The 27893-nt window shown below is 40.9% G+C and overlaps 1 protein-coding gene across 2 annotated transcripts; it reads right to left on the bottom strand.

Annotated features, from left to right (window-relative positions):
* Positions 1-3639: 3639 nt before the first annotated feature.
* chico lies at positions 3640-27591 on the bottom strand. 2 transcript variants are annotated; one of them, XM_027150418.2, is made up of 7 exons: positions 26991-27591; positions 15038-15135; positions 12722-12785; positions 9360-9404; positions 8492-8554; positions 8090-8164; positions 3640-7863 (listed from the first exon to the last, which is right to left on the bottom strand). In XM_027150418.2, exons 1-7 carry the CDS (start codon positions 27015-27017, stop codon positions 7615-7617), a joined length of 621 nt encoding a protein of 206 aa, XP_027006219.1. In that variant the 5' UTR covers positions 27018-27591; the 3' UTR covers positions 3640-7614. The 2 variants fall into 2 exon arrangements, with proteins under 2 accessions (XP_027006219.1, XP_027006220.1); XM_027150419.2 differs by having other exon boundaries at positions 3640-7860; positions 26991-27589.
* Positions 27592-27893: the final 302 nt, after the last annotated feature.

Below are 27893 nucleotides of genomic sequence, written 5' to 3' on the forward strand. Positions count from 1 at the left end.
TTAATGTGTTTATACCTGACCTTACAAAGCTTTTTGATTCGGCGTTGGTTCTCTGTTTTGTTTTGTTCTCATTGCTCTCACTCTGGTTTTTTATTTGCCCATATTGAGATTTCTGTACATTGCCTAACCTTTGCCTGTTGTTTTGCTTAAGATTTGGATTTGTTTGCTTCACAAATCTTCCAGGTTGACTACACCCACACCACACCTCCATTCATTCAGCACCAGCAATTTGTAAAATTGGAGCACAGCTGAAGCTGACTCAAGACCTAACAAAGACATGACAACACTAGCATTGGGTTTTTTTTTCCTTTTATTTGCCACCTTACATTTACTTTTTTATAGCATTTGGATGAGGTCCTTCTCCAGATCACTGTATTTTCGTTTATCTCCGGCTTTGATCAAGGGCCCAGGATTGGCATTGAACTCTTGGCATTGATTTTGAAGGCACAACCTTTAAACTATGGAGCTTCCACTTTCTTTCCTGACATTCATCAGTTGATCAGTCAATTACTTTAATCAATACATGAACTGATGTCACGACCTTTAAAGTAAAAAAAAAAATGCTGAGAAAAGACCAGAAGAACTATTAACTCAATATATTTACAATAAAATCCTATGGTCAGATGATGAAATTCAACATTAAATCTGAAAAACTACAACAATTACCTTGTATCAACAATCTTCAGATGAGACAGACAATAAAGACTTATATAGTATATACTAAAGTTAAAAAAAAAAAAAAAAGTGATATGTGATCTGCTGTGTAAAAATATCCAAGATAATGTTTTTGGAGAATCGCCGCAGTCGTGTGTTAGATGTAAACTAAATCTGTCATCATTTACAACCTGGGAATCAGAGCACTTGCTTAGAAGCATGAAGGGCAGACGCTAGGATACTCTGGCACGATGATACAGAGGTGTTCCAGATCCAGCTGTGCAAGATAGTTTAACTTTGGATTCATGGGATTGCTCATTTACCTTGAATGATCGTTTGTAAGAGGACAAAAAACAAACAAACAAACAAACAAAAAATCAGTGTCCTTTAGCTACTAGGTGATTATTAGGTTTCTTTTCCCAAACAAATTTGTAATTACTGGAATTTCTTTCACTAATAAGGTTGAAAACTCTTGAACCATTTAATAAGTTATGAAGTTATGGTTCTGTGGAGTGCAAATTTCTGAAGTGATTTGGAAAGTAAACTTTCAGAAAGGAAGCTTTCCGCTCTAGTATATTACAGAGATGTCTGAGATGATGTCTGATTTTATCAGGAGTCTTGCTTTAGGGGCAGCGACAGCAGCTGCAATAGATTTTTTTTTTTTGTAGAAAATGAAAAATATACAGTATGATATATATATATATATACACACACACACACACACACATATAGTATAATATATATTGTTGAGTCAGGCGAATAAAAATACACCACATCATGGTCTGTTGCAAGCCCTGGAAATCTCCATAGTTAAAACTGTTGAGGTCACACAAATCAAATGTGATATCAAAATAGATCAGATGACAAAACACACAGACTTCAGGCAATACAATGCCATGCAGTGGAAGTGTCCAGGCATGTGAATTTGGAAAAAAAAAAAATTCCAACTAACTCACAACCATTAAGAGCCTTAGAAGAGCATGCACAAACGACAGAATGAGCTAGCTACCAAATGATAGGCAGATAACACAAGCTCTTGCTCAAGAGGTTATGTTTTTTCACTTAATAGTCAATAACAGTGTCACTTTTTGTCTAACACTTCCGTAGTAAAGAGATGATAGTTACCATAGCAATAGCAAAGTTATTTGTTAATATGAACCTTTTTTTAGGCAATTCTGATAGAACAGCAGCTCTAATATTAGTTCCATAGTCAAGGCGAATGAAAGGTTTATATTAATGCACTCACTAAAGTTTATGACATTACTGTTCATTATTAACAGCTACATCACTCGCCATATAATCTACTTAAAAATCTGCTAATAAACAAAGAAAAGTGGAAGAACAATGGAATGGGTCTTCAGTGTTAGTATCATAAGAGGGGGGAGGGGGGAGGGAGAGGGCGATAGAGTGAGAGAGGAGAGAGAGAGAGGAGAGAGAGAGAGACAGGGGGGGGGATGATGTATTTTCCAGCTTCTATACAAATGAAAACAGGAGGGAATTTATTAGTTTGTAATTATTTAACTAACTATAATAACTAATTTATCAGTTATATTAATTATTAATTAATTAGTTTATTCCAGAACATTAAATGTTAAAAAAACACTATGGAACTTTATTAGAAAATGATCAACTGCAGGATATTAACCACCTTCCTTTCCACATCAGGCCACAATACGTCACCTCATTATTGGTTATTTAGTGTGTTTTCTTCCTCACTCGCTACCCTTTTCCTCAACATCCTCTCATAAGCACTCGGCTGTTTGAGAGAGTGACAAGTGATTTACATGAAAAATCCACAGAGGGGAAAAAAGAGAAAGAGCAAATGACAAATGCCGAGGCTCAGAGGGTGGAGAATGAAAGAAAGAAGACAGAGAAAGGAGTAGAGAGGAAAAGAGAGAGGGGGGTAGGGGTGGGGTGAAGGAGAAAGTGACAGAGAGAAAGATAGATGGAAAGATAGACAGACAGACAGACAGACAGGAGGAGGAGGAAGCAGGGGTGGGAGGATGGAGACGGGCTGAGGAATGAAAGAGTGAAGAACACTGACAGGAGCCACTGCCTCAGAATAAAATATCACACAGTCACTGTTTCCAGGAACGATTGATAGACATGAACAATATAAAAAAAAAGAGTCAAATGCTGAAAAGGAGAAGTGAATCTACAAATAGATCTTATGTACAAAAACAAATGCATAAATGTACAAATGCCTGTCACTGGGGAGGTGTAAGTATATATTCTGTCTTTACTTACACAGCTGTTGAAATGATTCCCTACATAAATCATGGCTCAGTTTAAACCATACAATTTCATTTAAGTGATTCATGATTCAGTCGAAACAACTCATGAAATGCTTTATGTGCATGTAATTCATGATTCATTCAGTTTAGTGATTCAGGATCCAGTTTAGATAATTCACTTAAATCACGATCCAGTCCAATTTATTATCCAATTTCAATAACACACATTTAAATACTGACTATTTTAAGCGATAAGTGATTTAGACTACATAACTTATTTAAATCTCTAATTGTTTTTGTCTAAGTGATTCATGATTCAATCTAAACAACTCCGTTAAATCATGACATGATTCTTTGCAAGTGAGTCATGATTCACTTGAACATGCTATTTATTAAAGCTATTAAACATTCTATTAATTCATATTAACCATGAAATAATTCAAAGTGCTCAAGGATTCAGTCTCAACAATTACGAGATTATATATTCATACGACGATTAATAAATGATTCAGGCTAAATCATGTGATTTGAAAACGTTCAACTCTTCTCCTGGGTGTTGTAGAGTTATGAAGTTTGTATTTCCCAGACAGGTTTATTAAAGAGAGAGAGAGAGAAAAAAAAAGAAACAAAAAACAGCTCCATCTATCGGACATGCTCTCAGTGTCACATTGTATAAGTTTGTATTTCATATCATGAAGTCACTTGTTATCATCCTAACAGCCTAAATAAATAAAAAATGCCAGACACATGCTTAGAGGTACACTGAAGCTTTTATTTGTAAGGCACCATAAATATTTCCTTACTGCAGAATCCCAGTCTTGAATAATTAAACAAATTTATCTTTTAGTTTCCCCTCACATTTTTTTTCTCCTTAAACCAACAAATAAAACAAAAACAGTAACATTGATCTTCATAACACAACTGACACACTTTCCAGCAAGAACACACTCAAGAGTTTAACACGCATCACAAAATGAGAAGTGAAAGTAAACTTACTACTAAAGAAAAAAAAGAAAGAAAAAAAAACGAAAAAGAAAAAAAAAAAAGAGCGAATCAGAGCGAAAGTTTAATTTCGGATTCAAAACGAAGGTTAAATTTACAGCTGATGAGAAAACGGATGTTGTATTTACAACTCAAACCCAACCATCATCTGGACCTCGGCTGACTACGGAGCTTTGTTAGCTTTATATCACCCGTGAAAAGTGATTTTTTTTTTTTTTTTTTTTTTAAAAAGGAGAACAAATACTTCAGGTCCATGATAAGATGTGCTGATTGCTACCTAGCGTAACATCTACAGCCAATGTATTATTTTTATCTTTCCTGAAATACAGCTACGTATTTCAATGTAGGTCTCAAATCGATATACTGGACAGGCTCTCGGTCAGTCGCTCATCAAACCCGCATACACTACATTTCCTTCACAAACACACACACGATAAATGTAGCTTTATACATACAAAATGTTTACAAAAGTATATGTATATTGATATATTTATACATATTAGAAATTGTCCCTTCACAACAAACACACACACACACACTATTCGATTGGTTTGAATCTTTCCAGTAAGATTTTCTGTACTTGTCTTACGTCCCTGTTTAACCCCCCTCCAATACCCCCCCCCCCACCATGAAGAGATCAATTCGCCATTGAGATCAAGTGCACTCACAACAGAACTACGGCAATGCAAACTTGAGGAGAAAGATGAAGATGAAGATGAAGAAGAAGCAGAAAAAAGGACCAGCATTTAAATCCTTTATACCGTATAGAAATGAGCAGAAATGTAGGTTTAATGAAACCATTTTTCTCTAAGGCAATTTTAATGTTTGTGTAGATAGTTTCCTTCTTTCATCCGAGCTGAATGACTACATGACAAAATGTTTAGTAAATCTTTTAAATTTTTATCATCAAACACCAGCATGCTAGTGTTCTTTTCAGCACAGGTATTGATTGACAGGGTTGTATGATGATATCTGAGACAAAGTACAAACTATGCTTTTCTATCCCTATTCTAACACACACACACACACACACACACACACACACACACACACACACACACACACACACACACACACACACACACACACACTTTCCTTCCCAGACACACACACACACACACTTTCCTTCCCAGACATGTTTCTACACAGCACATACAGCATGTTCATAATGAACTCTGCTCTTTTCTTCTCTTTGCAGTCCTGTTAGACCAGAGATTAGCAGTTTGACCATTTCCCTGCTCCAACAACCCCATTAAACAAACATCGATGCAGAAACCCAGAAATCCACCAACTGTTCCGTCTCCAGCCTAGGAGTCGACGAGCCCTGGATTATAACATATTTAAAACGTACAATAGGTAGTAAAAGCCAAACATGACCAATACACTGTATTTCCACAACAGGCACTACATGTTCTTAAGGAAAGTCTGCCCCCCTGTGGTGACATGACGGAAATAAATTCTGTTCGAAGAAAACATTTATTATTTTTATTTTAATTTATTTATGTAAGGGTTTTTTTTTGGGGGGGGGGGGGTGCAGAAATTGTTATTCTTTAATATGATCCTGCTCTTCACACACGAGTTTTTTCTTCATTCAGCAATTTTTATGTGATGGTGAAACTCCAATCAGTGTCATAATCTGGCTTCTTTAAACTGATTCTGCACTAAACCACATTGCTTCCATTTACGGTTGTGATTCCATCCTTTCTGTGTTAATCATTTTCACCGTACGTCCACTTTAATATGACGCACTAAACCATCACCTGTTCATTTGTACTTAAAGAAATAAGCCATATTTGCATTCTTAAGCCTGACAGTTGTAAAAGATTTCTCTGTAGTCTTGTGCAAAACGGCTCTCGAGTTGCAGATTACAGCCGAACGCTGATGGCAGACGTGTCGGTTTCAGTGTTAATTTCCTTTTGTAAAGGGAGGACAAAAATGTGCATCACCAAACAGGATCTATAAAGACCATTATTTGGAGCAGTCGTAGTTGGGTAAAAATCGATTCGTTCAGGAAACGGATTTCAAACTAAGTGCTCACTTCAAACAATTTCTCAGACTGAAAGTGCGTTCTGGTCGCGTCAAAGCAAAACTGCACTTTTTCTTTCTTTTCTTTTTTTTTGGGGGGAGGAGGGGGGGTCATACTATGAACACAAATATACTTCGTCTTTCTGTGTATATGGCACAAATTCCCCATCCACAACACACACCTAGCTCTGAGAGAGAGAGAGAGAGAGAGAGAGAGAGAGAGAGAGAGAGAGAGACGGAGGGAGGGGGGTGGGAAAAGAGGAGAGAAGATGCAAAACAATACACCTCCATTTGCTAGCAGAAGAGGAACATATGTTCTAGCTCACACACTCCATTAGTCTGCTTTTGACTATGAGGGAAGATAATAAAACGTGAGCGTTGATATGAAACGTAAAAATAAAGAGAGAATAAAAATAAAAAAAAGCCACAATGCAGCATGCGGTTATAGGAAACTAACGATGTGGTCATGTCTGAAGCGTTTTATTCCTCTCTGACCACATGGCTTTGGCATCGGAATGACGCACTGTGCTGTTTATCCATTTATAATTATGCTTAATGCTGAAAATGTAAACCACTTACATGACATCAGCTATAAACTGTTGTTCCCTAGTCAGTCTCTCTCTGTCTTTTCGTCTCTTGCGGTTAAGACAAAAAAATATATAATTACTGGGAAAGTAATCCCAAAAAATCTAAAGTCCTAAGACACACAAAGCAGCTAAACAAACTGAACTTCTAAAGTGTTTGAAAAAAACCCCCCAAAAAAACTGGAAGTGAAATGGACACAGGAGTTTAGATCAAGAATCTCTACACAGTGAAGCATGGTGGTGGTGTTAGCTCAGATCATGCATGGTTTCTTCTCTGAATAAGTGTCTCTCTCGCTCTACCACCCCACCCCCCCCCAACATGATGCTACCACCACCATGCTGTCCAGTTCAAAAGTAGTGAATATTTATGCAAGACATTGTACCTTAAGTCTTTTGGGTTGGAGTGGAAAAATATAAACAAGAAGCTGAAATAAAGAAACGATTGATAAGAAATGAAGCATTTTTCCCCTAAGGGATCTTTAAAAACGATATGATAACGATATGATAGATGTGGAACCACTTATACCGATCACAAAGCGCACCTTTAACGATCTTTGAAATGCAAAATTTTAATGCAGATAATAAACAAAGACGAGATCGAGCGAGCAAAAAAAACCAAATTGGGTTCTACAGGTCCTCTACAAAGACATTTCTCATTTGGGTAATTGTGCTTTTACAAGATCTTCCAAACTATATCCGATTCTGCAACATGTACATCGCGGGAATAAAGAAACAACGGATTGTCTGAGCGTCTGGAAAGAGGATCGTGTCCTCGGGCTTAATCCAGAAGCTTCTGGGTTTAGACTGAGGATGAGCTCGTAAGAGAAGGAGCTCTACAGGATGATATCTGAAAGTCTAACAGACTTGCAGGAAGCCGTGGATCCCACAGAGGAATAATAAGAGCTCGACAAAACCAAACACAGTAAAGGAATTCAGGGCCAGCAAAAAGGTAGGTTTTAACGCACTGACTAAAAAGGAATTAAAGGAAGGCATGCATTCAGAAAAGCAAGAGGCTTTAGAAGAAGGATGCAAGAGGAAAAACAAAACAATGCAGTGTTCTCATCATTGTCTCTCTGTGCTCTCGTTGCCTCGCTGTAAGAAGCATTAAAGTGGGCTTAGTCGGATTTGTCTCCGTCGTCGTCGCGGTGCGAGTCGGCGCTGTTTGCGGCATCACGGGCGTTCTTCTCTTCCTTGGCGAGGTGAGCGTGTGATGCCAGGATGCTGGAGAGAGAGAAGAGACCCGTAGCGGTGGAAGATGAGGAGGATGAGGAAGGCAGGGTCGGGGGGTTCAAGCCCAGGGGCAAAGGGGTCATAGGCAGAGCCAAACCCTGCAGCTGAGAGAGCTGGTGGGCCTGGAGCTGCTGCTGTGCATAAAACACACCCACACACACCCACCCACACACACACACCCACACACACACCCAACCCATAGTTAAATAGACAAGAAACCAAAAAAAAAAAAAAAAAAAACGGAGAGGGAGAACAAATATCCAAAGAGGGAACGAATTAAGACACAGATTCTCCTAACTTTTTAACACATGCACACACACAAACACACAAGATGTGAGAGGAATAAAGCAGGCAGCCTACCCGAATTATTGAGTTCATCTCTGGTGGAGTGACCTGCTTAGCTCTCTCAATCGCTCCCAGGACCTGCTGTTGATGCTACACACACACACACACACACACACACACACACACACACACACACACACACACACACACACACACACATATTAATACAGCTAATAACACTATGCCTATACCCACCTAACTCTAACTCTACAACCTTAACCTCAGTATCCAGAACTTTAGTTTTTAAATAGAAACACTAGGGAAAAAACAATAATAAAACACCAGGATTTGATTAACAGTAGCATCGCAGTAAAAAGATTAAGTGTCTATTCGCCCGGAATCGACCCTTCAAGCTGACTGGGTGTGTGTGTGGGTTTGTATTTAGAAACTAAAAACAAATATAAATACGTGTCGTACCTCTTGGGACAGGTAAGGCAGCACCTGAGCACATATGGCATTCAGTCTCTTTACAATCTCAGCCTGAGGGGGAAAAACAAAACAAAAACAAGTCAATCAATCAACACAGTTCATCTGTGGCAACTTTCTCACACTCCTTTCATATTGTTGAGTGAAATAAAAGTACAAGCTATTCTGTAAAAGTACACTGACGACATAGTGCTGCTCCGGTCCCAATAACAACGTCTCTATAACAGCAGCTGTTGCAGATTGTTTTTTTTTTAATAGAAAACCATCTACGATGTTTCTGGTGAGGTTTTACTGCATGTTAGAAAACGTTTATCGTTAAATGTTCAAGTTTCTACACGAGCACTTGGGAGTTAAAGCTGGAAACTTTGTTGTAACGACGACAGTCAGGAAAGACGGCGCTTTCTAAACGCCGTTACTACACAAAACGCGGTTGTAGCTGCCTCTCTACATTACTACGATAGAAAAGAGGTGTTATTTGTGTAGTAACAGCGTTTAGCTCAGAGTTATTGACTTGGGAAACTCCAACCTGTGAATATGTGGCCAACTTCCTGCTCCTTCAGTTCTCTCCAGCCCATATTGACAAGACACGCCCCTTTCTGCTCATTGGCTACTCGTTTGTTTTGATTTTGTTTTGTTTGGCGGCCCAACTGAGTTTTCTGAAGCGTTTCTCAAACAACGGAGACCGCACCTTTAAGTTCTAATAATAATAATTACCTACTACTTTACAGCAAACAGAGGCATTTTCAGTCCTGTCCACTTCACAATAGATCACTTTCACATATATATGCATGCCTGGACAAACTTACCTTCGTCTCACACACACACACACACACTCTCAGACAACACAGCAGACTCTCACCTGTTTGTGCATCTCAATGTTGAGCCCGTACGACATCTCGTAGTACTGCAAAGGGAACAGACAGGAGATGCTGTTAAGCAGACTGGATGTTGGTATTTAGGACACAGCCCTGTGCACACTAGACTGCATACTAGACTGCACACCGTGGGTGCAAATGTATAGACACGGAGCATCAGAACATGCGTTTTCAACAAATCAGAAACTGAATTGTGTATAAAGACATGATGTGTAACGTGACGTTCCAGGTGCAGGCAGGAACTGGCTGTGTCCTAATCACATTAAACCCAGAAAATTCTTCAACTAGGAGCATGATGAAGTGACCACTAAGTCTACAGTTAGAGGACACCGTTTGTGTGCGTACTATATAGAAGACATGTACGGTAGATCCATCCGTCCTTCCAACTGTAGATAGGACATTATTCATAATAACACTCTCTGGTGTTTATAACAGTTTATAATCACACCCTCCAGCTTCACCAGAGGAGGATGAGGTTCACTTTTGAATCTGGTTCCTCTCAAGGTTTCTTCCTTTACCGTCCAAGGGAGTTTTTCCTCACCACAGTCACTGCAGGTTTGCTTATTAGGAATAAATACAAATAAACGTCCGTCCGTCCGTTTGGAGGAAAACTATAAAAGCTTGAAAGAAATGATATAAAATGTTCCCGGCGTTTAAGTGACACTGAGTTTGTCATAATATTCCGAGATAAACAAAATCTTTAAAAATAAAAATCTTTCTACCTGATACAAATGCAAAGACAACGATTAGAAGAAAATAAGCAACATTTTGCAAATAAATTTCGCAAATAAATAAATAAATAAATAAATAAATAAATAAAAGTTTAAAAAAAAAATGGATTTCTCAGTCCTGGTAGTTTGATCATTCATAACTGCAGTTTTCTTTCTAGATCTTAGAATATAATGATTTTCCTCCTAAACTATCTTGTAGGACCAACTCTAAATTTCAGTTGAAAAAAAAAAAGACTCGGATACTTTTTTAAAGTTATATTTTTGACAAGCAACAACAAAACCCCTGCAGCCTTTGCTTCCCACTGTTGCAACAAGCCGAGTGTTTTGCTTGGAGGCACAACATGTATTGTAAAGCAGAACGCCTCGCATCTTCCCCCGAGACACAGCCGTTCTGTTGCCCCGCTGCTGTTACAACGCTGCCTCGTATCGATCGGTTATAAGCTGATCGATGAGCCTGTACACTCTCTTGACTTCATATTTAAAGCCGATCCATAGAGCGTTTCAGTGTGAAGAGAAAAGAAACGCTCCAGGGTTCTGGGCCAAAGAAAAGTGTGAGATGGAGAGACGGTATGGGGGAAGGCAAGGCAAGGCACTCATGCTGTGACGCTGATGTGTGAGACTAACAGCAGCGTACAGGAATGAGAAACTCTATTCATTAGATGTCTGGCACGGATGTGACGTATTTGTTTTGAATCTGCAGCTTTTGTTCTGCTTACGTGTGACGCAATCCAAGATGCATGTGATCTGTACAAGCAGGTCCGACTGGAGAAATAAAAACAGATTGGTTTGTAAAAGAGAAGAATATAAAGAGGTGTGGAAATAAACCCGTTACAGTAGAAGACGGACTGATGGAGAGCCAGTTCACAGTCAGGGTCTGTTTGTCTGAGGACCATCCAGTTCTCTCTCAATAGGATTCGATTATAGATAGATCTGTCTGTCTATCTGTCTGCCCATTATCTATCAGTCCACAAGTCTGTCCATCCAACCGACCGTCCGTTTATCTATCATCTGACCGTCCGTCTGTCTATCTACCTGACTGTCCGTCCGTCCATCCATCCTTCTTAACCGTCTGACCATCCATCTAACTGCCATCCGTCCGTCCGTCCGTAAATAGGTCTGTTTTTTCTAGACTAATGCATGATGTCATATCTGGTTGTCATTCACATAGGTATCGGATGAACCTTTGCATGCTGTAAGTCTAGTGTGATCACAAGTAAAAGGTAGAGTACTTATTTCCAAACACGTCTGCAAACGCACAAGCGAGCGACACAGAATTATCCGTCCGTGTCAGCCGAGTGTAATAAGCTGCACCTTCTGTGGGTCATATAAAACTGCTGCAAAAATCCGATAACCGAATCAGATTTGAACGGTGAACGTTTTCCCCTTAAACATGAAAAAGCAGCTTGTGCTTCTCTGCAGCACGCTTCGTTAAACACCATTACAGATGTGCTTCCAAACTTTATGAATATGGCAACACCTGGAATCGTTCTTAATAAGGTCTCCGCTAGCAGGACCATGCTGATCGTTAAACGAGTCGTACTCTGGCCTCTGGTATATGGAGCAATGTTACTGCAGCTCTCAACAAATGTTCCTTAACAGCTCAGCGCTTGGTTTGCATTCTGCCGCTCATGCAAATGACGTTAGGCTACAAGTGTCCACCAAATAAATACATGGATATGTAACACATTTGCAGTTGTAGCTTCCTGGATTAGATTCTTGAATAATGTTGAACCTCAAATTAAAATCTGCTGCTGAATATTAAGAGTACAGTGTGTGTGTGTGTGTGTGTGTGTGTGTGTGTTGATAGCTAGGTTTCCCCCCTTGTTTTACACAATCAGAGAGAAAAAAAAACAAAAGAAGATAAACTGTTCGCCGATGCTCTCAAATTGTTCTGCCTTGCGTGACTGAGGTATGTTTTCATTTCATTTCCATTTCACTGATACCTGCTGCCTTTACTCGTGCTAGAAGAAGACAGTATTTTCAATCTGAACTTCTTGCGTGTAAAAAAGTGACATTTCGAGGCTTTTCAAGAAATTTTTAGTCAGTTATTAGCATGAGATTAACATGAAAATGTCCCGCACCCTATTTATTTATTTAGATATTTCAGTATGTCTGCATACTATTTATTATGTACTAAAGACAATTTAATTTAATAATCTTTTTTTTTTTATTCATGTCTGTCTTTTAATCCGTTGGTCTGTCTATCTATATCTATACAGACGTCTGTTTGTCTGTCCATCTGGGTGTCTGTACGTCCCTGCATATATCTGTATCTATACAGACGTCGGTCTGTTAGCATCAATGGCTATTTTCGGTGTAAGGTAGATAAAGCAGGACATTCCATTAAGCTTTCAACAGCGTTAACAACGACAACAACCACCGCTACACTTTTTTTTTTATGGATCCTTCACTTTATTCAAGAATTCACTGCATCCATCACCAGTGTGTTAAAAGTGTGTGAAAATATCTTCATGATTCTGAAGCTTGTGGACAGAAAAGTGCACGTTCATAGCTTTTGAGGCTTTTTGAGGTAATCTCTGTTGCTAGGAAACACACACGCGCACGCACGCGCACACATGTTTCCCTTTTCATTTACATGTGAAGAATTTACTCACCATGATGTAGTGACGCTGCATCTCTGATTTCTCCGTGGCCAGTTTATCACACTCCAGCTTTAGACTGGTGCAGGAGAGACAGGAATACACACAGAGAGAGAGAGAGAGAGAGAGAGAGAGAGAGAGAGAGAGAGAGAGAGAGAGAGAGAGAGAGACAGACAGACAGACAGACAGAGAGAGAGAGAGAGAGAGAGAGAGAAAGACAGAAGTTTGGGGAGGAAAAAAAGAGAGCAGTTCAAGTCAGTACATGCAGTGTACAAATTATTTACTTCTAAATAAGTAAATGAATAGTAATTTGGATTTGTGTGTGTGTGTGTGTGTGTGTGTAGGGTGGGGGGGTGGGGGTGATGAAACGAACCGTGCCTGTGAGTATGCATATCACTCAAGCATTAAGTTACTTTACAGAGGGAAGTCTCTCCCTCCTTCTCTCTCCCTCTCCTGCCTTATCACATATTCACTCGGTTTTAACACACACACACTCCCCTGCACACACACACACACACACACCCACCCCTCACACCTTCAGGCTGTCATTTCCACTTCACCTAATCCCTCTTCCCCAAGAGAGGGAAAGAAGAAGAAAAAAACTAAATAAAGGCTACATTTCAATCACCATGACAACCGGTTCTCACTGCCAATGCCATCTGATTGGTCAGTAGTGAACTAACTAGAACCGATAGGTCGAGAGAAGAATGTAGATGTTTATAGAGATGGCGAACGAAACCGAGCGCCGAAACTTTCTCTTTTCAACAAGTGTTAGATATAAAGCCGAGGCAGGTGAAAGCAGATCTGACATCTCAACGCTCGCTTTCTCCTCTCTTCCTCTTCTTCTTTCATCATTCCACTCGTCCGTCAGGGCTGGGTGACGTTCGGCTGAAGCAGCCTCTCGAACACCCTTCATCTTTCACTGACTTTGAGGAATAAACATTGAAAAACAAAGCTTTTTGCTGCGGTGACCCACATGTTTAGAGTCGTGTGTGTATAAAGGGCTACATATAGAAATGAATGACGCCGTTCTGATAGGATTCAAAGTCTGTAGTTCATATCAGACCCATTTCACCTCGAGTGTTTGTTCGTCAGCAGCTAAAACCTGTTATCAACAGCCACTGAATCTGTGTGTAAGGTTCCAACTTGAGGGAAAAACACACTTCTATTCAATTCAATTCGTTCGTATAGCACTTTTAACGATTCACATGGTCTCAAAGCAGCTTTACAGGATTACAGAAACGATAAAAGTTTAAAATCAAGTTACTCGTAATCCCAAGGTTGTGGGTTCGAGTCTCGGGCCCGCCCACGACCGAGGTGCCCTTGAGCAAGGCACCGAACCCCCCAACTGCTCCCCGGGTGCCGCAGCATAAATGGCTGCCCACTGCTCTGAGTGTGTGTTCACGATGTGTGTGTGTGTGTGTGTGTGTGTTCACTGCTGTGTGTGTGCACTTTGGATGGGTCAAATGCAGAGAACAAATTCTGAGTATGGGTCACCGTACTTAGCCGTATGTCACATCACTTCACTTTCTAAATGTCCTAAACTTCTAACTTACTTTCATAAATATTTTTCATACCCAATTTGAAACCTTTTCAGCCAAGTGTTTGTAAAAGCTTTCCCCAGCACAAATGCCCACGATTAGTGTTGTATAACCAAAACACATGATTAGACAGAAAATACTCACATACTCACAGGCACGGTTCATTTCACACACGCACACACACACACACACACACAAATCCAAATTACTATTCATTTATCCTTTACACCATAGTGCTGGAAAAAATATAAATAAAAATAAAATATATAAAACAAAATAATTACTGTTAAATGGCTGCTAAACTGTGGAACTACGAGCTAAGAAAAAAAAAAGCTACGAATTTTTTTTTCTCAAAATAATAATAAAATTATTATTATTATTTTTTTTATGCCATAGGTTTCCTGAAACTTAACTGATCTTACGTTCGGAAAACTGACGCCACAACCTGAACGTCAAAACGATGTCCGATAGCTGGGATTTATTTTTGCGAATAAATATTAAATATTTCAGATGATCAAACTTTTCATTTATTCCTTGTGAAATATTGCTACACGCAGCACTGCACATCATTTTTTAAAAATATAAATGGTCATGTTTCCTGATCTGTATGACTTCTCGAGAGAGTGTGTGTGTGTGTGTGTGTGTATATATATATAAAGCTTCGGGCTTATTATTATTCAAATCCAAAATATACAAGTGAAATCTAAGTACATAGGTAAATGTTCCAATAATGAAGTCATTTAAATACAATTTGAATTTTACACTCCGGTAGAAATCCTGGCTCACATACCTGTGATATTGTGCTTGGAGAAACTGGAACTCGTCTTTAATGCGGTCGCATGAGTCCGAGGTGGTGAACTTTAGCGGTTGTGCTGATTGAGATGCGGCCTGGAAAAGAGGAAAAGTAAGACTTTTAGGATGTTTGAGGCACTCTGATGTGCAGTATGATCGTAATAAATCTTAGCTTGGGGTGTAAAATTGTTTCGCAGCTCATCTTAGGACACACAGAAATAATAACCTGACAATGTTAATCACCTTCCTGGACTGCTGCGGTACTCAGAGGTCACTTTGAAATACGTTAAAATATTAAGCTGTTAAATATATATGAAATTTCTGGAGAAAGCGTTTACAAAATATAAACAAGGACAAGGAGGGAGAATCAACAAGTCAGTGACTCACTGAATCGGTGAATCGATTCATCACCGAATGAATCTATCGAATTGGACAATCCTCGTTCTAAATGCGGTTTTTAACATTTTACAAAAAGTGTTCATGTGATTCACTACACAGTTGTTTACAAGTATTGACATTACTGAAAAAAGATTCTGTTAATGAATCGTAATATTTATATCACATTATTCCCATATTATATTCCACATCTCTGATATTATTATCCATAAACACAATAAATGTGCTACTCTGTTCAAACAGCCTTAAATAATTGATCAATGAAAACATCATCAGCGAGCGCTCACGTACGAGGCACAAAATATCAGCTTTGTTCTTTCTCAAAATCTGATTTGATTTGTATTTTTGCAGTCCGACTGTACGCGTCGGCCAAACCATCATCCCTGCCTGTGTAGAAATCTGATGGCACACGAATGTGTATTTGCTGCGTAGGCCAAATCTGTGTGTGTGTGTGTGTGTGTGTGTGTGCAGTAAAGCAGTTTATCCCCTGCAGTGTTCTGTTGTGGTGCCCAAAGCTTCTCCTCTGGGAGCCCATTGTTCCTCTAAAAACACACACACAAACACTGTTTCGCTCTCCTCTCTCTCTCACACACACACACTCACCACTCTCTCTCTCTCTCTCACACACACACACACACACACACACACTCACCACTCTCTCTCTCTCTCACACACACATACTCACCTCTCTCTACCTCTCTCTCACACACTCACCTCTCTCTCTCTCTCTCTCTCTCTCACACACACACACAACTATCTCTCACACACACTTTCTGTATCTCTCACACACACCTGCACAAATGAGGATCTTTTATGGTAAACAACCGCAAAGCCTGCAGCACTGTTGTACCACACACACACACACACACACACACACACACACACACCGTGTCATTCCGGCAGAGAACAGGGTTTCAAATGGAATTAAAAAGGTCACACACTCACAACCCAAATTTGCTAAAACGACACTTTTACATTCACATGCTGAAGTCTTACAAATGCTGAAGCCTGGAATCCCAAAATGTTCCCCTCATGGCTTTATGGTCTCTGCTGGGGCTGGATTAATTCCTCAGCAATACCACCTTGCGTTTTATTCACCTGACTAAAAACGACATCCGATTGTAAACACTTTCTATGCATTTGAATATAAACACAGTGACAACGCCGCAGTAACACACCCTGTTACCTCAAGCAAAGTAAACTCCATGGAAACAAACCCATAGTGTGACCAAGGCACAGGATCCCATTCAGTCCTGCATTCATCTGGGACTTGTACTCATCCACTCCTGTCTAACTGGATCTTATCCTGATGCTATCAGAGCACAATGTAAAAATCCACCAGCTCTTATTTCAGCTTCAGCTGAATCCCAGATATTCCGCATCTACACTCACTGCAAAGGGAAGCGACATCACAGACACACAAACACACACTAGAGATTAGACTATAGAGGGAAAAAAAAAATACAATTTGTTTAAGAATGCGGTTTGCACTCCGCCATAAACGAATAAACTGAATTCATTCATAACTGTGTAATCTACAAAAAAGGACTGCTTAATACTGTGAAAGAAAACAATGACCATTTTGTGTGTGTGTGTGTGTGTGTGTGTGTTGACCTGTAGAAGGTTGTATAAGTGGGCAGTAAGAGAAGGTGTGTCTCTGTGTGTGTGTGTGTGTGTGTGTGTGTGTTGACCTGTAGAAGGTTGTATAAGTGGGAAGTAAGAGAAGGTGTGTGTGTGTGTGTGTGTGTGTGTGTGTGTGTGCTTTGACCTGTAGAAGGTTGTATAAGTGGGAAGTAAGAGAAGGTGTGTGTGTGTGTGTGCTTTGACCTGTAGAAGGTTGTATAAGTGGAAAGAGAAGAGGGGTGTGTGTGTGTGTGTGTGTGTGTGTGTGTGTGTGTGTGTGTGTGTTGCTAGGGGATTCCACTGAAGCCCTCAGTAATCCCACTCCTGCTCCACCACCATTAGAAATCAATTAGAGAGCCACAAAATCATCAGCCTCACCTGTGACCCACACACACTCCTGCTTCAAAGAAAGGAACAAAAAAGAATGAGATGAGAGAGAGCGAGAGAAACAAAGTGTGTGTGTGTAGAAAGAACGAAGACTACGAATGACTGAATGAAAAATGGAAAGATTGAGATTGCTGTTTTCCTGCAAGCCTTTTTCTCATGCTAATGAAGGGCTTTGGCCTGTGTGACCCAGACATCTGCTGCTGCACTGTGTCACACACACACACACACCTCCATGTTCTTGAAGACCCCTTTGTTTCATTAAATAAGGGCGCTGAGCTCTGTGTGTGTGTCGGAAAAGAGAGGGGAGGGGAGAGACACACTTTCACAAGAGAAAATCTTTGAGTAATTACTCTTTTTGAACGCTGCCTGTATGTGTGTGTGTGCGCGCACACCATGCTTTGACAGGATGACTGATCTCGGTGCAATTATTGCTTCTGGTGTGTGTGTGTGTGTGTATGTATGTGTGTGTGCACAAAAACATTGCCAGGACTATCAGGACTGTATACAGAGTAAGCTATGGTACTCAAACCTTTTCACTCTGAACAACTGTGTGTGTGTGTGTGTGTGTGTGTGTTTTCCTCCACAGAACCGCCTTAAAGGAGCGACATCTTGATTTGCAAGTAATAGAAATTTCTGCCTAATTCCTGTAATGCAAGACGAATAAGATTCGTATCAGTCCATAGAACCCTGACGATCTGTGGGCGCTCGTCTTTCTTGAAACGGCTCTAAGATGCTGCTGATGTTTCACACGACTTCGCAGAAGACGCATTCAGTACAACTGGTTGAGGAGTCCGAGACCAAATCGGCACCTCACGATCAAAAAAAAAAAAAAAACTGACTGAGAAATGTTTAATCCATCTGAGACACGTGTATGATGCTAGCGGAGTATGGAGAGGAGAACGATACAGAAGGAAGAAGAGGTGAAGAAAGTGCTGAAGAATCTGAAGGAGAAGAAGAAAGTGATTAAGAAGGAGAAGAAGCAGGAATAAGGGAAGGTGAAGGAGGAGAAAAGTGAGACAGAGGAGAAGAAGGTAAAAAAAAAAGGAAGAGAATCTGATAGAGAAGAAGAAAGTGATTGAGAAGGAGTAGAAGCAGGAATAAGAGAAGGTGAAGGAGGAGAAAAGGTGAGACGGAGGAGAAGGAGGAGGAGATGAAGAAGGTTAAAAAAAGGAAGAGAATCTGAAGGAGAAGAAGAAAGTGATTAAGGAGAAAAAAAAGGAAGGAGGTGGTGAAGGAGAAGACAAAGGTAAAGAAGAGAAAGGAGGAGAAGCAATGAAGAGGAAAAGGTGAAAAAGGAGACAAAGAAGAATAACGAAAGGATGATAAAGAAGAAGCAGGATCATTTCAGCTCAGTATTTTTTAAATGAAGGTTTTAACATTGAACGTACAAAAAAAAAACAGAGTCAGGATAGAAATGATGCATTATCCATTATTAATTTATCCCTAATGAGTGAGCCACAGGTGACGGAGGAGAGAAAAGATCTCCGATACGATATGAGGAAGAAACCTGGAGAGGAACCAGACTCATCCTCATCTGGGTGACACCAGAGTGTGAGAGATTAGAAATTTCTTCCCTTCTGGATCTGTGTACTAGATGTTTCTGATGCTGAGCTAAAACATCTGATCGGGGTTTTTATCCAAAGAACACAGACTGTTAAATGGCTATAAGGGATTACATCAATCCCATAAAATATTCAACACCAGAGCTCTGTGCGTCTCCAAAACGCTCTAGGATCCGTGTCCGAATCAGGTGCCAAGAACAGGATCGGTGTAACGGATCAAGCTACTTCCTGTCTTGATGCCAGTAAAAAAAAACAAAAACAAAAAAAAACCCAACAACAACAACAACAGACTTTCAAAGGACTGATGTGGGATTTGTTTACCTTTGTGGCATGAATGCTTGCACTGAGAAAAGAAAACGTTTTGTAAACCTGTGTGTGACGCAGGAAAGGACACAAACGGTCAAACAGGACAGAAGGAAGTCTTGAATGTGAAAGCAAACCTGAGATTAAAAGCCCCTCCTCCTGATTTTAACACGTGTCTCACACACACAGCATAAATACGCTGGTTATAGCTGTTCGTCACGTTCACACAGAGGAGCTGTAGATTTCTTTACTGGTTATATTTCACATGGTCACGTGAATGTTTAAAAGGCATAACATGTTTCACATGTGGAAGTTTAACATGTGGAATTGGACCAAAGTTGGACAAAATAAGCTACATGTTTACAATTTCAAATGAAAGATAAAGCCCTCAGTGTAGAATCCATTCTGCAGGCGTAACAATTCCACCTCAGTGTGGAGATCGGTACAGTTTCCTCTCCTGACAGCACGCGCAGCTCTACTGAGGAAATGATCTTTTTACTAGCGGATCTCAGCTAGTAATTACGGACTTATTCACCCGTCTGTTTCCGAGAAGTAAAGGCTTTAATCGAATGACGCGCTGAACGGCGTCTTGTAAGGATCTTACAGACCGAAGGCAAAATACTGTAGTTTTTTTAAGGAAAGAAAGGAATTTTTGTTTAAATACAGACGTACAGTACAGCTCGCTCGTCATTTTCTTCTGGTTCTGCGAGCACGCGCGCACGCACGCACACACACGAGCGCACACACACACGAGCGCACACATACACGAGCACACACACACACGAGCACACACACACACGAGCACACACACACACGAGCACACACACACACACGAGCACACACACACACACGAGCACACACACACACACGAGCACACACACACACACGAGCACACGAGCACACACACGAGCACACACACGAGCACACACACGAGCACACACACGAGCACACACACGAGCACACACACGAGCACACACACGAGCACACACGAACACACACACACGAGCACACACACACACACACACACGAGCACACACACACACACGAGCACACACACACACACGAGCACACACACACACACGAGCACACACACACACACGAGCACACACACACACACGAGCACACACACACACACGAGCACACACACACACACGAGCACACACACACACACGAGCACACACACACACACGAGCACACACACACACACGAGCACACACACACACACGAGCACACACACACACACGAGCACACACACACACACGAGCACACACACACACACGAGCACACACACACACACGAGCACACACACACACACGAGCACACACACACACACGAGCACACACACACACGAGCACACACACACACACGAGCACACACACACACACACACACACGAGCACACACACACACACACACACGAGCACACACACACACACACGAGCACACACACACACACACACACGAGCACACACACACACACACACACGAGCACACACACACACACACACGAGCACACACACACACACACACGAGCACACACACACACACACACGAGCACACACACACACACACACGAGCACACACACACACACACACACACACGAGCACACACACACACACACACACACACACACACACACACACACACACACACACACGAGCACACACACACACACACACACACACACGAGCACACACACACACACACACACGAGCACACACACACACACACACACGAGCACACACACACACACACACACGAGCACACACACACACACACACACGAGCACACACACACACACACACACGAGCACACACACACACACGAGCACACACACGAGCACACACACACGAGCACACACACACGAGCACACACACACGAGCACACACACACGAGCACACACACACGAGCACACACACACGAGCACACACACACGAGCACACACACACGAGCACACACACACGAGCACACACACACGAGCACACACACACGAGCACACGAGCACAGGACAAGTGAAAGAAAGGAAGGGGGAGAGGTGAAATGGGAGGTCTGCATGCGTGTGTGTGTTTAGTGCTGATGGGGACCATGGGGGATTAACCTCCTGTCCTGTTAGGGGGGGGTTTGTAGTACGGTCACAGGGCAGCGGTGTTAATTCAACCAGCCTTAATAATGTCCTCTGGTGCTGCCCTCAGCCCTCCCCCTACAACACACACCCGAGGCTCATTACTGTGTGTGTGTAAGGGGGAGCGTGTGCGTTTATGTGTGTGCGCACGAGACTGTGTCGTGTGTTTGTGTATGTCTTGGAAAGACAAAAGAGCAAGCAAAACCCCCTCAGTGTACATGCTGAGAAGGTATGATGGAGAAAAACAGCTGGAGGGAGGGAGGGAGAAAGGAAGGGAGGATAAATGTGTGTAGGTTGTGCACTACGGGCGATGAAGCTTTTAGCACGCAGCTGGATAGGTGTAAGTGTGTGTGAATGTGTGTGTGCGCGCGCGTGTGTCACGGGTTTGCGATCGCATATTCAGAGCCGGGTTCTACAGCTGAATGACTGCAGGGTTGCCAGATTTTTCTTGAGTAAGTGCATCAGTGATGTGTTTCCAAATAGTGTCTCGATCACTGCGTTTAATACATGGACTTGAGATGAACTCAAAAAAAAAAAAAAAAAAAAAAATTATACATCTCTAACTTACGGCCTTGAACTGATAGCCGGAGATATTTGACGGTTAATCTGTACAGAGAGATCAGACTCAGTGTGTAAATAACCTAAGAGCTGTGTGGATATGATATTCCTTCTTTACTATGTGGTTTTTGTGACTTATTGTGCATTTTAAAGTTTTATTCAAGTCTCTCTTCTCCCTGTTGAGCTTGTGTTGTGGCTGTTGTGAAAGTAAATGTAATAAAATGCTCAATTCTCGACTCGACTCTGCCCAGCCCGACCGGCTCGGCTCTGCCCTGCCCTGCCCTGCCAAGCCAGACTGGCTCGGCTCGACTCTGCCCGGCCCGGCTCGCCTCCTCACATCTACTCTATTCGACTCACTTTATTCTACTCAGCTCAATTGAGGCTATTCTACTCTTCTCCTATAAACAATTTAATGCCAAGTTCTACTTTGATAACTGCTGGTATTATGAGCAGCTTCATGAATTTGGTGTCACTTGTTGAATTAATGCCCTCCTTAGATTCTAATGTGTTATAAACAATGTAATGGCACGTAATATAAAGTAAACACACAGAACAAATTTTTACTCACGGTGTAAAACATGTTGCTCAGTGGATGATTCTGTACAGCACCTTTGTTTTAAATGCCTTTTTTTATTCATTTATATATTTTAATATAAATAGAAAAAAAAAAAAAGACACAAAGCTATCCAGGCCTCCATATATGACCCCTCCCCTCCCCCCACGTGTGTGTAGTAATCAGTCTTCCCTGTAAATGCTGCCTGCAGACGTCAGAACATTTGTCTATGCAGACATCAGTGTCATAGGCAGCTATAAACAAGAAATATGAAGATGTGACCTTTTGATCACTGCAGGCTCATAAACATAGCTCAAGCAACCACCTTCTTCCTAACCAGCTAGATGCAGTAAACACCAGCAGAACTGACAATTGCACTATAATCATCATTACAGCAGATCATTTCTGCACAAGGCGACGCTTCAGCCTCTCTGAATCGATCGCATAGCGAACTGTGGATTGCGGTAATGCGTTTTGGACAGCATGTTTTATTCATGACTCTAAATCATTTGTCAGAGAAGATATTGTTCAATTCTAGGGGAGGATTTTGTCGTAATCAGAATAGGGACGCTGAACAATTACCAAATGTAGAATTAAGCATTTCTGTATAGGATATTAAGGAATGAACATCGTGACATATCAGTATCAATTATCACTAGAGTACTGGTTGAGGGGAATAAATAAATATATAAATAAATATAAAAAAAACCAATTCACTCAGAATACAAATCATCTGAGTGCCGCTCATCTTGATGACTGCATTTAAATCCAAGCACTTACCTTAATGTTCGAAGAAAAAAAAAAAAGGGACAGAAAATACAGACTGTCGGAGAAAACAGCGTTTTTTCCCCCTCTTTGTTGATAAAGGCAACACGAGGCAACATAAAAGCCCGTCACGTTCAATCTTTACCACAGAAAGAGCTCGCGATGACATCATTTTCAACCCAACGTTAAAGTGAGAGTAAACAAACGTAGACGCCTCCATGCCAAATTTAAGTGCTTAAACAAACAGTGCAGTGGTAACGTGTCCGTTACAATGAATTGTGTTAATATTACTCAATTCGAATCACAGACCTTTCCACTTCTTCACAGTTCCACTCTATACAGCGCAAAATCTGTATCAGTTTATAGATTTAGTCAGACAGGTCAGGATAGATTTCAGACAAAGGCCGCGGTAGCCTTTCAAACACGACACACTGAAAGTCCAATCTCTTTTCGCGTTATTTGTTTACACAGGAAACCACCACGGGCAGGACCGGGCAGGAAACAGGAACAGCAAATCCTCTCGAGCGGAGGCCTTTCAACAGCCTGCTTAAAGCTTAACAATTTACCCAGCAGCCTCACAAGGCCCTTTGGCTAACCTCTAGAGCAAAGAATCAGCCAGACTGAATAGACATTCTTCCTTCTCCGTTCTACAAAGCCAGCTGACTTGCAGAAGGTCAAGATTTAAACCGTTTTTCCATTCCATCCGTTTGTCCTAGTCTTGGATTCAATGCAGGAATGGGAAATCTCGTGGTTTAATCGTGAGGTCGAGGCAGATACTTACACTGGCTGTAGAGCCAAATTACAGATTTTGTGATGTGGAAAGTATGCGCAGTAATGAAAGAGATTAGATCCTTTTTTAATGGCCTGGGTTTTCCCATCGCATTTAGCTTGGAATGACAACAAGGACTGTGAAAGATTTGTTTAATCAGTGTTTAGTCCCTCTAATCCCTTGGTTTGGGGTTCCATACATTATCCTACTGCAAATAAGACTTGAGTCAAACTGACAGTTGGTGAGCTCAGTGAGGAGTTATTGCACAAATCCATTATTTTCTTACATGTTGCATTATACATCATATTATACCGAATAAGTCACACTTTTTCTGGTTTTTCCATTACACAACATCCATCCATACATCCATCTACCCACCCATCCAATACATCCTCTGTACCACTGATTCTACACAGAGTCTCAGGAAACCTGGAGCCTATGCCAGGGCACCCAACACTCACACACTAGACAAATTCAAGATGCCAATCAGCCTACAACAACACGTCTGTCTTTGGACTGGGGGAGGAAACCAGAGTACCCAGAGGAAACCCCTAAAGCATAGAGACAACAAAAAAATTAAACCTCCACACACAAGATGGAGGCAGAAATCGAACCCCCAACACAAATGTGTTAAACCACCATGAAGCCCATACCACAACAAACGGATTTTTGTTTGCCTTATTAACTTACAAAAGAGAGAATAAGAGAATCTGAGGAGGGAATAATTGTTGACGGTGGACAAATTAGTAATCAAGCACTCTGGGACAATCAAGTCAACAACTTAGAAAAGAAAAGAATAAAGATACTGCATATGTAGCTTATTTTAATGAGAAGAATAACGCTTCTCTGTGATATGAAACAATTCGCTGGTGTGAACTATAAGCTGTTCATTACAATTACTACCAGCTATGACAGCACACACCACCAAGCAAGAACATTCGTATCAGTGTCATACAACTGGAGCTCTTGAGTTGGACGACGGATCCTGAGCAGTAGTTAAATAAGGGAAGAAAAAAAAACAAATACAAACTTAACACGGTAACAAGCTGAGAACCTGACATATCTATAAATTTTCATAGAGAGCGCAAACACATTTTGCTACATGATCCTGTGATTGTTCTTCTTCCCCTTTTCTTCTGCCATACAGTCTTATATCACATCATCTACCACTTTTGCACCTGGTCATTTATTATCTCCTGCTATTCGAGTTGGTAGGTGGTAATCCCGTGGCGCTCGTATCGTTATAGAGGATAGAAGCACTTTTAAAGGCTCAGATTTTCGTGCCTCCGAAAGGTTTCTTCGGATAATGGCGTGTGATTTCATGTAAAAATGTGACATAATACAGAACCAGACATTTATCCTGGAGACTGAAGTCAGAATTGCAGATTCTTTCAGAAACTTCAGGACAAAGCGAATTCAGGAGAACAATTTATTACTACCCGAGAAAGGAAAACAGTCAGCCGAAAGCTGGAGTGAATTTAAAATGCAAATGGAATTCCTTCAAATTCTTGGGTGGCCTGAAATAAACCGTGCTTGCAGGTGCAGTTCGAGCCAATTCCCCTCATTAATTACCAGTCTCTTTAATGACCTTGTGTTTGTATACAAAGCTTGGTCTGTGTTGCAGGCTGGAGACCCCAAGAGAGCTTGACACCAACATAACCAACATCAGGGGACTCAATAAAGAACACAGTGCTGCATTTGGGGAGCCTCACTGATGGAAAAGTAGCATGAAAAGCTGTGCTAGGGGAAATAAGGGAAGTACACTTAACCTTTTCAGCCTTTAATCAGCATCTTTGTCTGTCCTAAACAAAAATGAAGTGGACTCATTGCTTCACTGAACCGCCGTTAAGCCTTTGTGAAAGAAAATGGTCACCTACAACACATGAACCTTAACTTTACTATATATAAGCTTGGAAAAATCTGATGAACGACAAAGTATTTGTTTTTGTTTTTTAAATCACCTATATATTATAAAGTAATATCTTACACTTTCCTTCAGACTTGCAGACAAAGCAAATGAAGCTTATTCTATTCACTTATTGCTCTCTTACATTGCACAAGTGTTTGGCTTCCTACCAGTGTTACATTTACATTTCCAGCATTTAGCAGACGCCCTTACATCCAGAGCGACTTACATCATTTCATATTTATACAACTGAGCAATTGAGGGTTAGGCGCCGTGTTCAGGGGCCCAACAGTGGCAGCTTAGTGCACCCGAGATCGTACTCATAACCTTCCGATTGGTAGCCCGGCACCTTAACCACTAATCTACCACATGCACCAGTGTTATTCATTTTCTATGCTCCAGCGTGTAGTAAATCCAAGTCGAAGCGTTGAATACAGATTTCCTTCATGTTCTTCTTGACCAGGAGATGAAACAGCTTTACGATGCCTTTTAACAAACCGGCACCCAGTCAAGGTGTATTCCCACTTCACGTTTGGGGTCTATGAGACAACCTCCAGATGATGAAGATGGAATGAATACAGAAATGCAAAGCTCTGTGCAACAGGACATTGTTTTGTTTGGGTTTTTTTTATTTTATTTTTATGAATATACACCTGCCTTGTGTTCACACGTGAATCTGCACTGGTGCACTGTTTCCCCAACGTGTAAGCTATTCAGCAAAGGTTTTTATGAACAAATCCAGAACCCTATTATTCAGGATTATTCAGTACCTGTTCTATTATTCCACTATAATGGATGCACATAACAACCGAAACGGATGAATTACGGATAGTTACATACTGTAAAATGTTTTGCACAGAACTGCATTTAAATCAGTTAAATCAAGTTAATCCAGACAAAAAACATGTAAATGCAGGGATTTATGGAAAGATTTAGATCATGTGATCCTGGTTAGAAAGGTAAGAGAGATTTGAATGGATTAAATGGTACAATTAGCTCATACTTACCGAGTGCCTGGCTTGTGGAAACATCATGTCAGTTTCTTGGTGTTTCTTTCTTCTCCAAGTGAAACTGAACCGGAATCCTCGTGATTATTATGGGGTTGTTTAAAAAAATAAAAAAAAATTACCTCAGATTTCTTTGGAATGTTCTAGAAATGAAATCAGGCGCGTGCACAATCTGTTAGCACGACTAGCCTTCGGCTAACAACTAACTTCAGCTAAGCTAAGCTAGCTTTGCTCGACCAAACCAGCAGGATCACACAAAGCTTACAGCAAAAAACAAAAAAGAAAACAACAACAAAATGACGTTTCTTTGAGGACAATCCAGCTGCTAGGGAAATTATTAAACACAAACACAATGCGGGTGTAAAAAAAAAAAAACACACAAAAAACTAAACAAAAGCAAAAACCGTGTAAAACTGCTCACTCAACGATTAAAAGTTAACTGATCCACTGGGTTTAAACACTTCCGATCTTTATCCGTGTGTCTTTATCCGGTTCTCCTGCTAAACGTGAGATGCGGGATGTTCTCGGCGCTCTGAAGGCCCATTTTAGATGTCAAACGGATTAGATTACAGTGTGCGGAAGTGCCGCCGCGTTTAACTCCGCCCACTCAGACGAAACCACGCCCCACGCACAACTCCCAGTACTCGGCTGGAGACGGACGCAGCGACGTAATTAGCATATTCAAATATCATGCAAATACGTTTGTATATAAATGATCCCAGGAAGCGATTAATTAAACAATCAATTTAACAAGTATTCGTTCATTAAACACTACTGATAGGGAGGACAAAAAATGTTGAGGTGTGAAAGCAAGGATGTTGTAAAGAAAACGAGAGAACGGAAAGGAATATGAAAGGTGCTCTGATTTCCTTTGTGTCTGAGGTTTAACTGGTTTCTTGTGTT

The sequence above is a fragment of the Tachysurus fulvidraco genome, chromosome 22 (genome assembly GCF_022655615.1).
Source record: "Tachysurus fulvidraco isolate hzauxx_2018 chromosome 22, HZAU_PFXX_2.0, whole genome shotgun sequence".
Taxonomy (NCBI): domain Eukaryota; kingdom Metazoa; phylum Chordata; class Actinopteri; order Siluriformes; family Bagridae; genus Tachysurus; species Tachysurus fulvidraco.

Bases quoted from the DNA above. Each gene is read 5' to 3' on its own strand.
- chico (XM_027150418.2), bottom strand. From the start codon at position 27,017: ATGATGTTTCCACAAGCCAGGCACTCG. The intron at 8,555-9,359 runs GTGAGAGTCTGC...TTTCCCCCTCAG, and splicing joins ACATTGAGATGCACAAACAG to GCTGAGATTGTAAAGAGACT. The intron at 7,864-8,089 runs GTAGGCTGCCTG...TTTTATGCACAG, and splicing joins AGATGAACTCAATAATTCGG to CAGCAGCTCCAGGCCCACCA.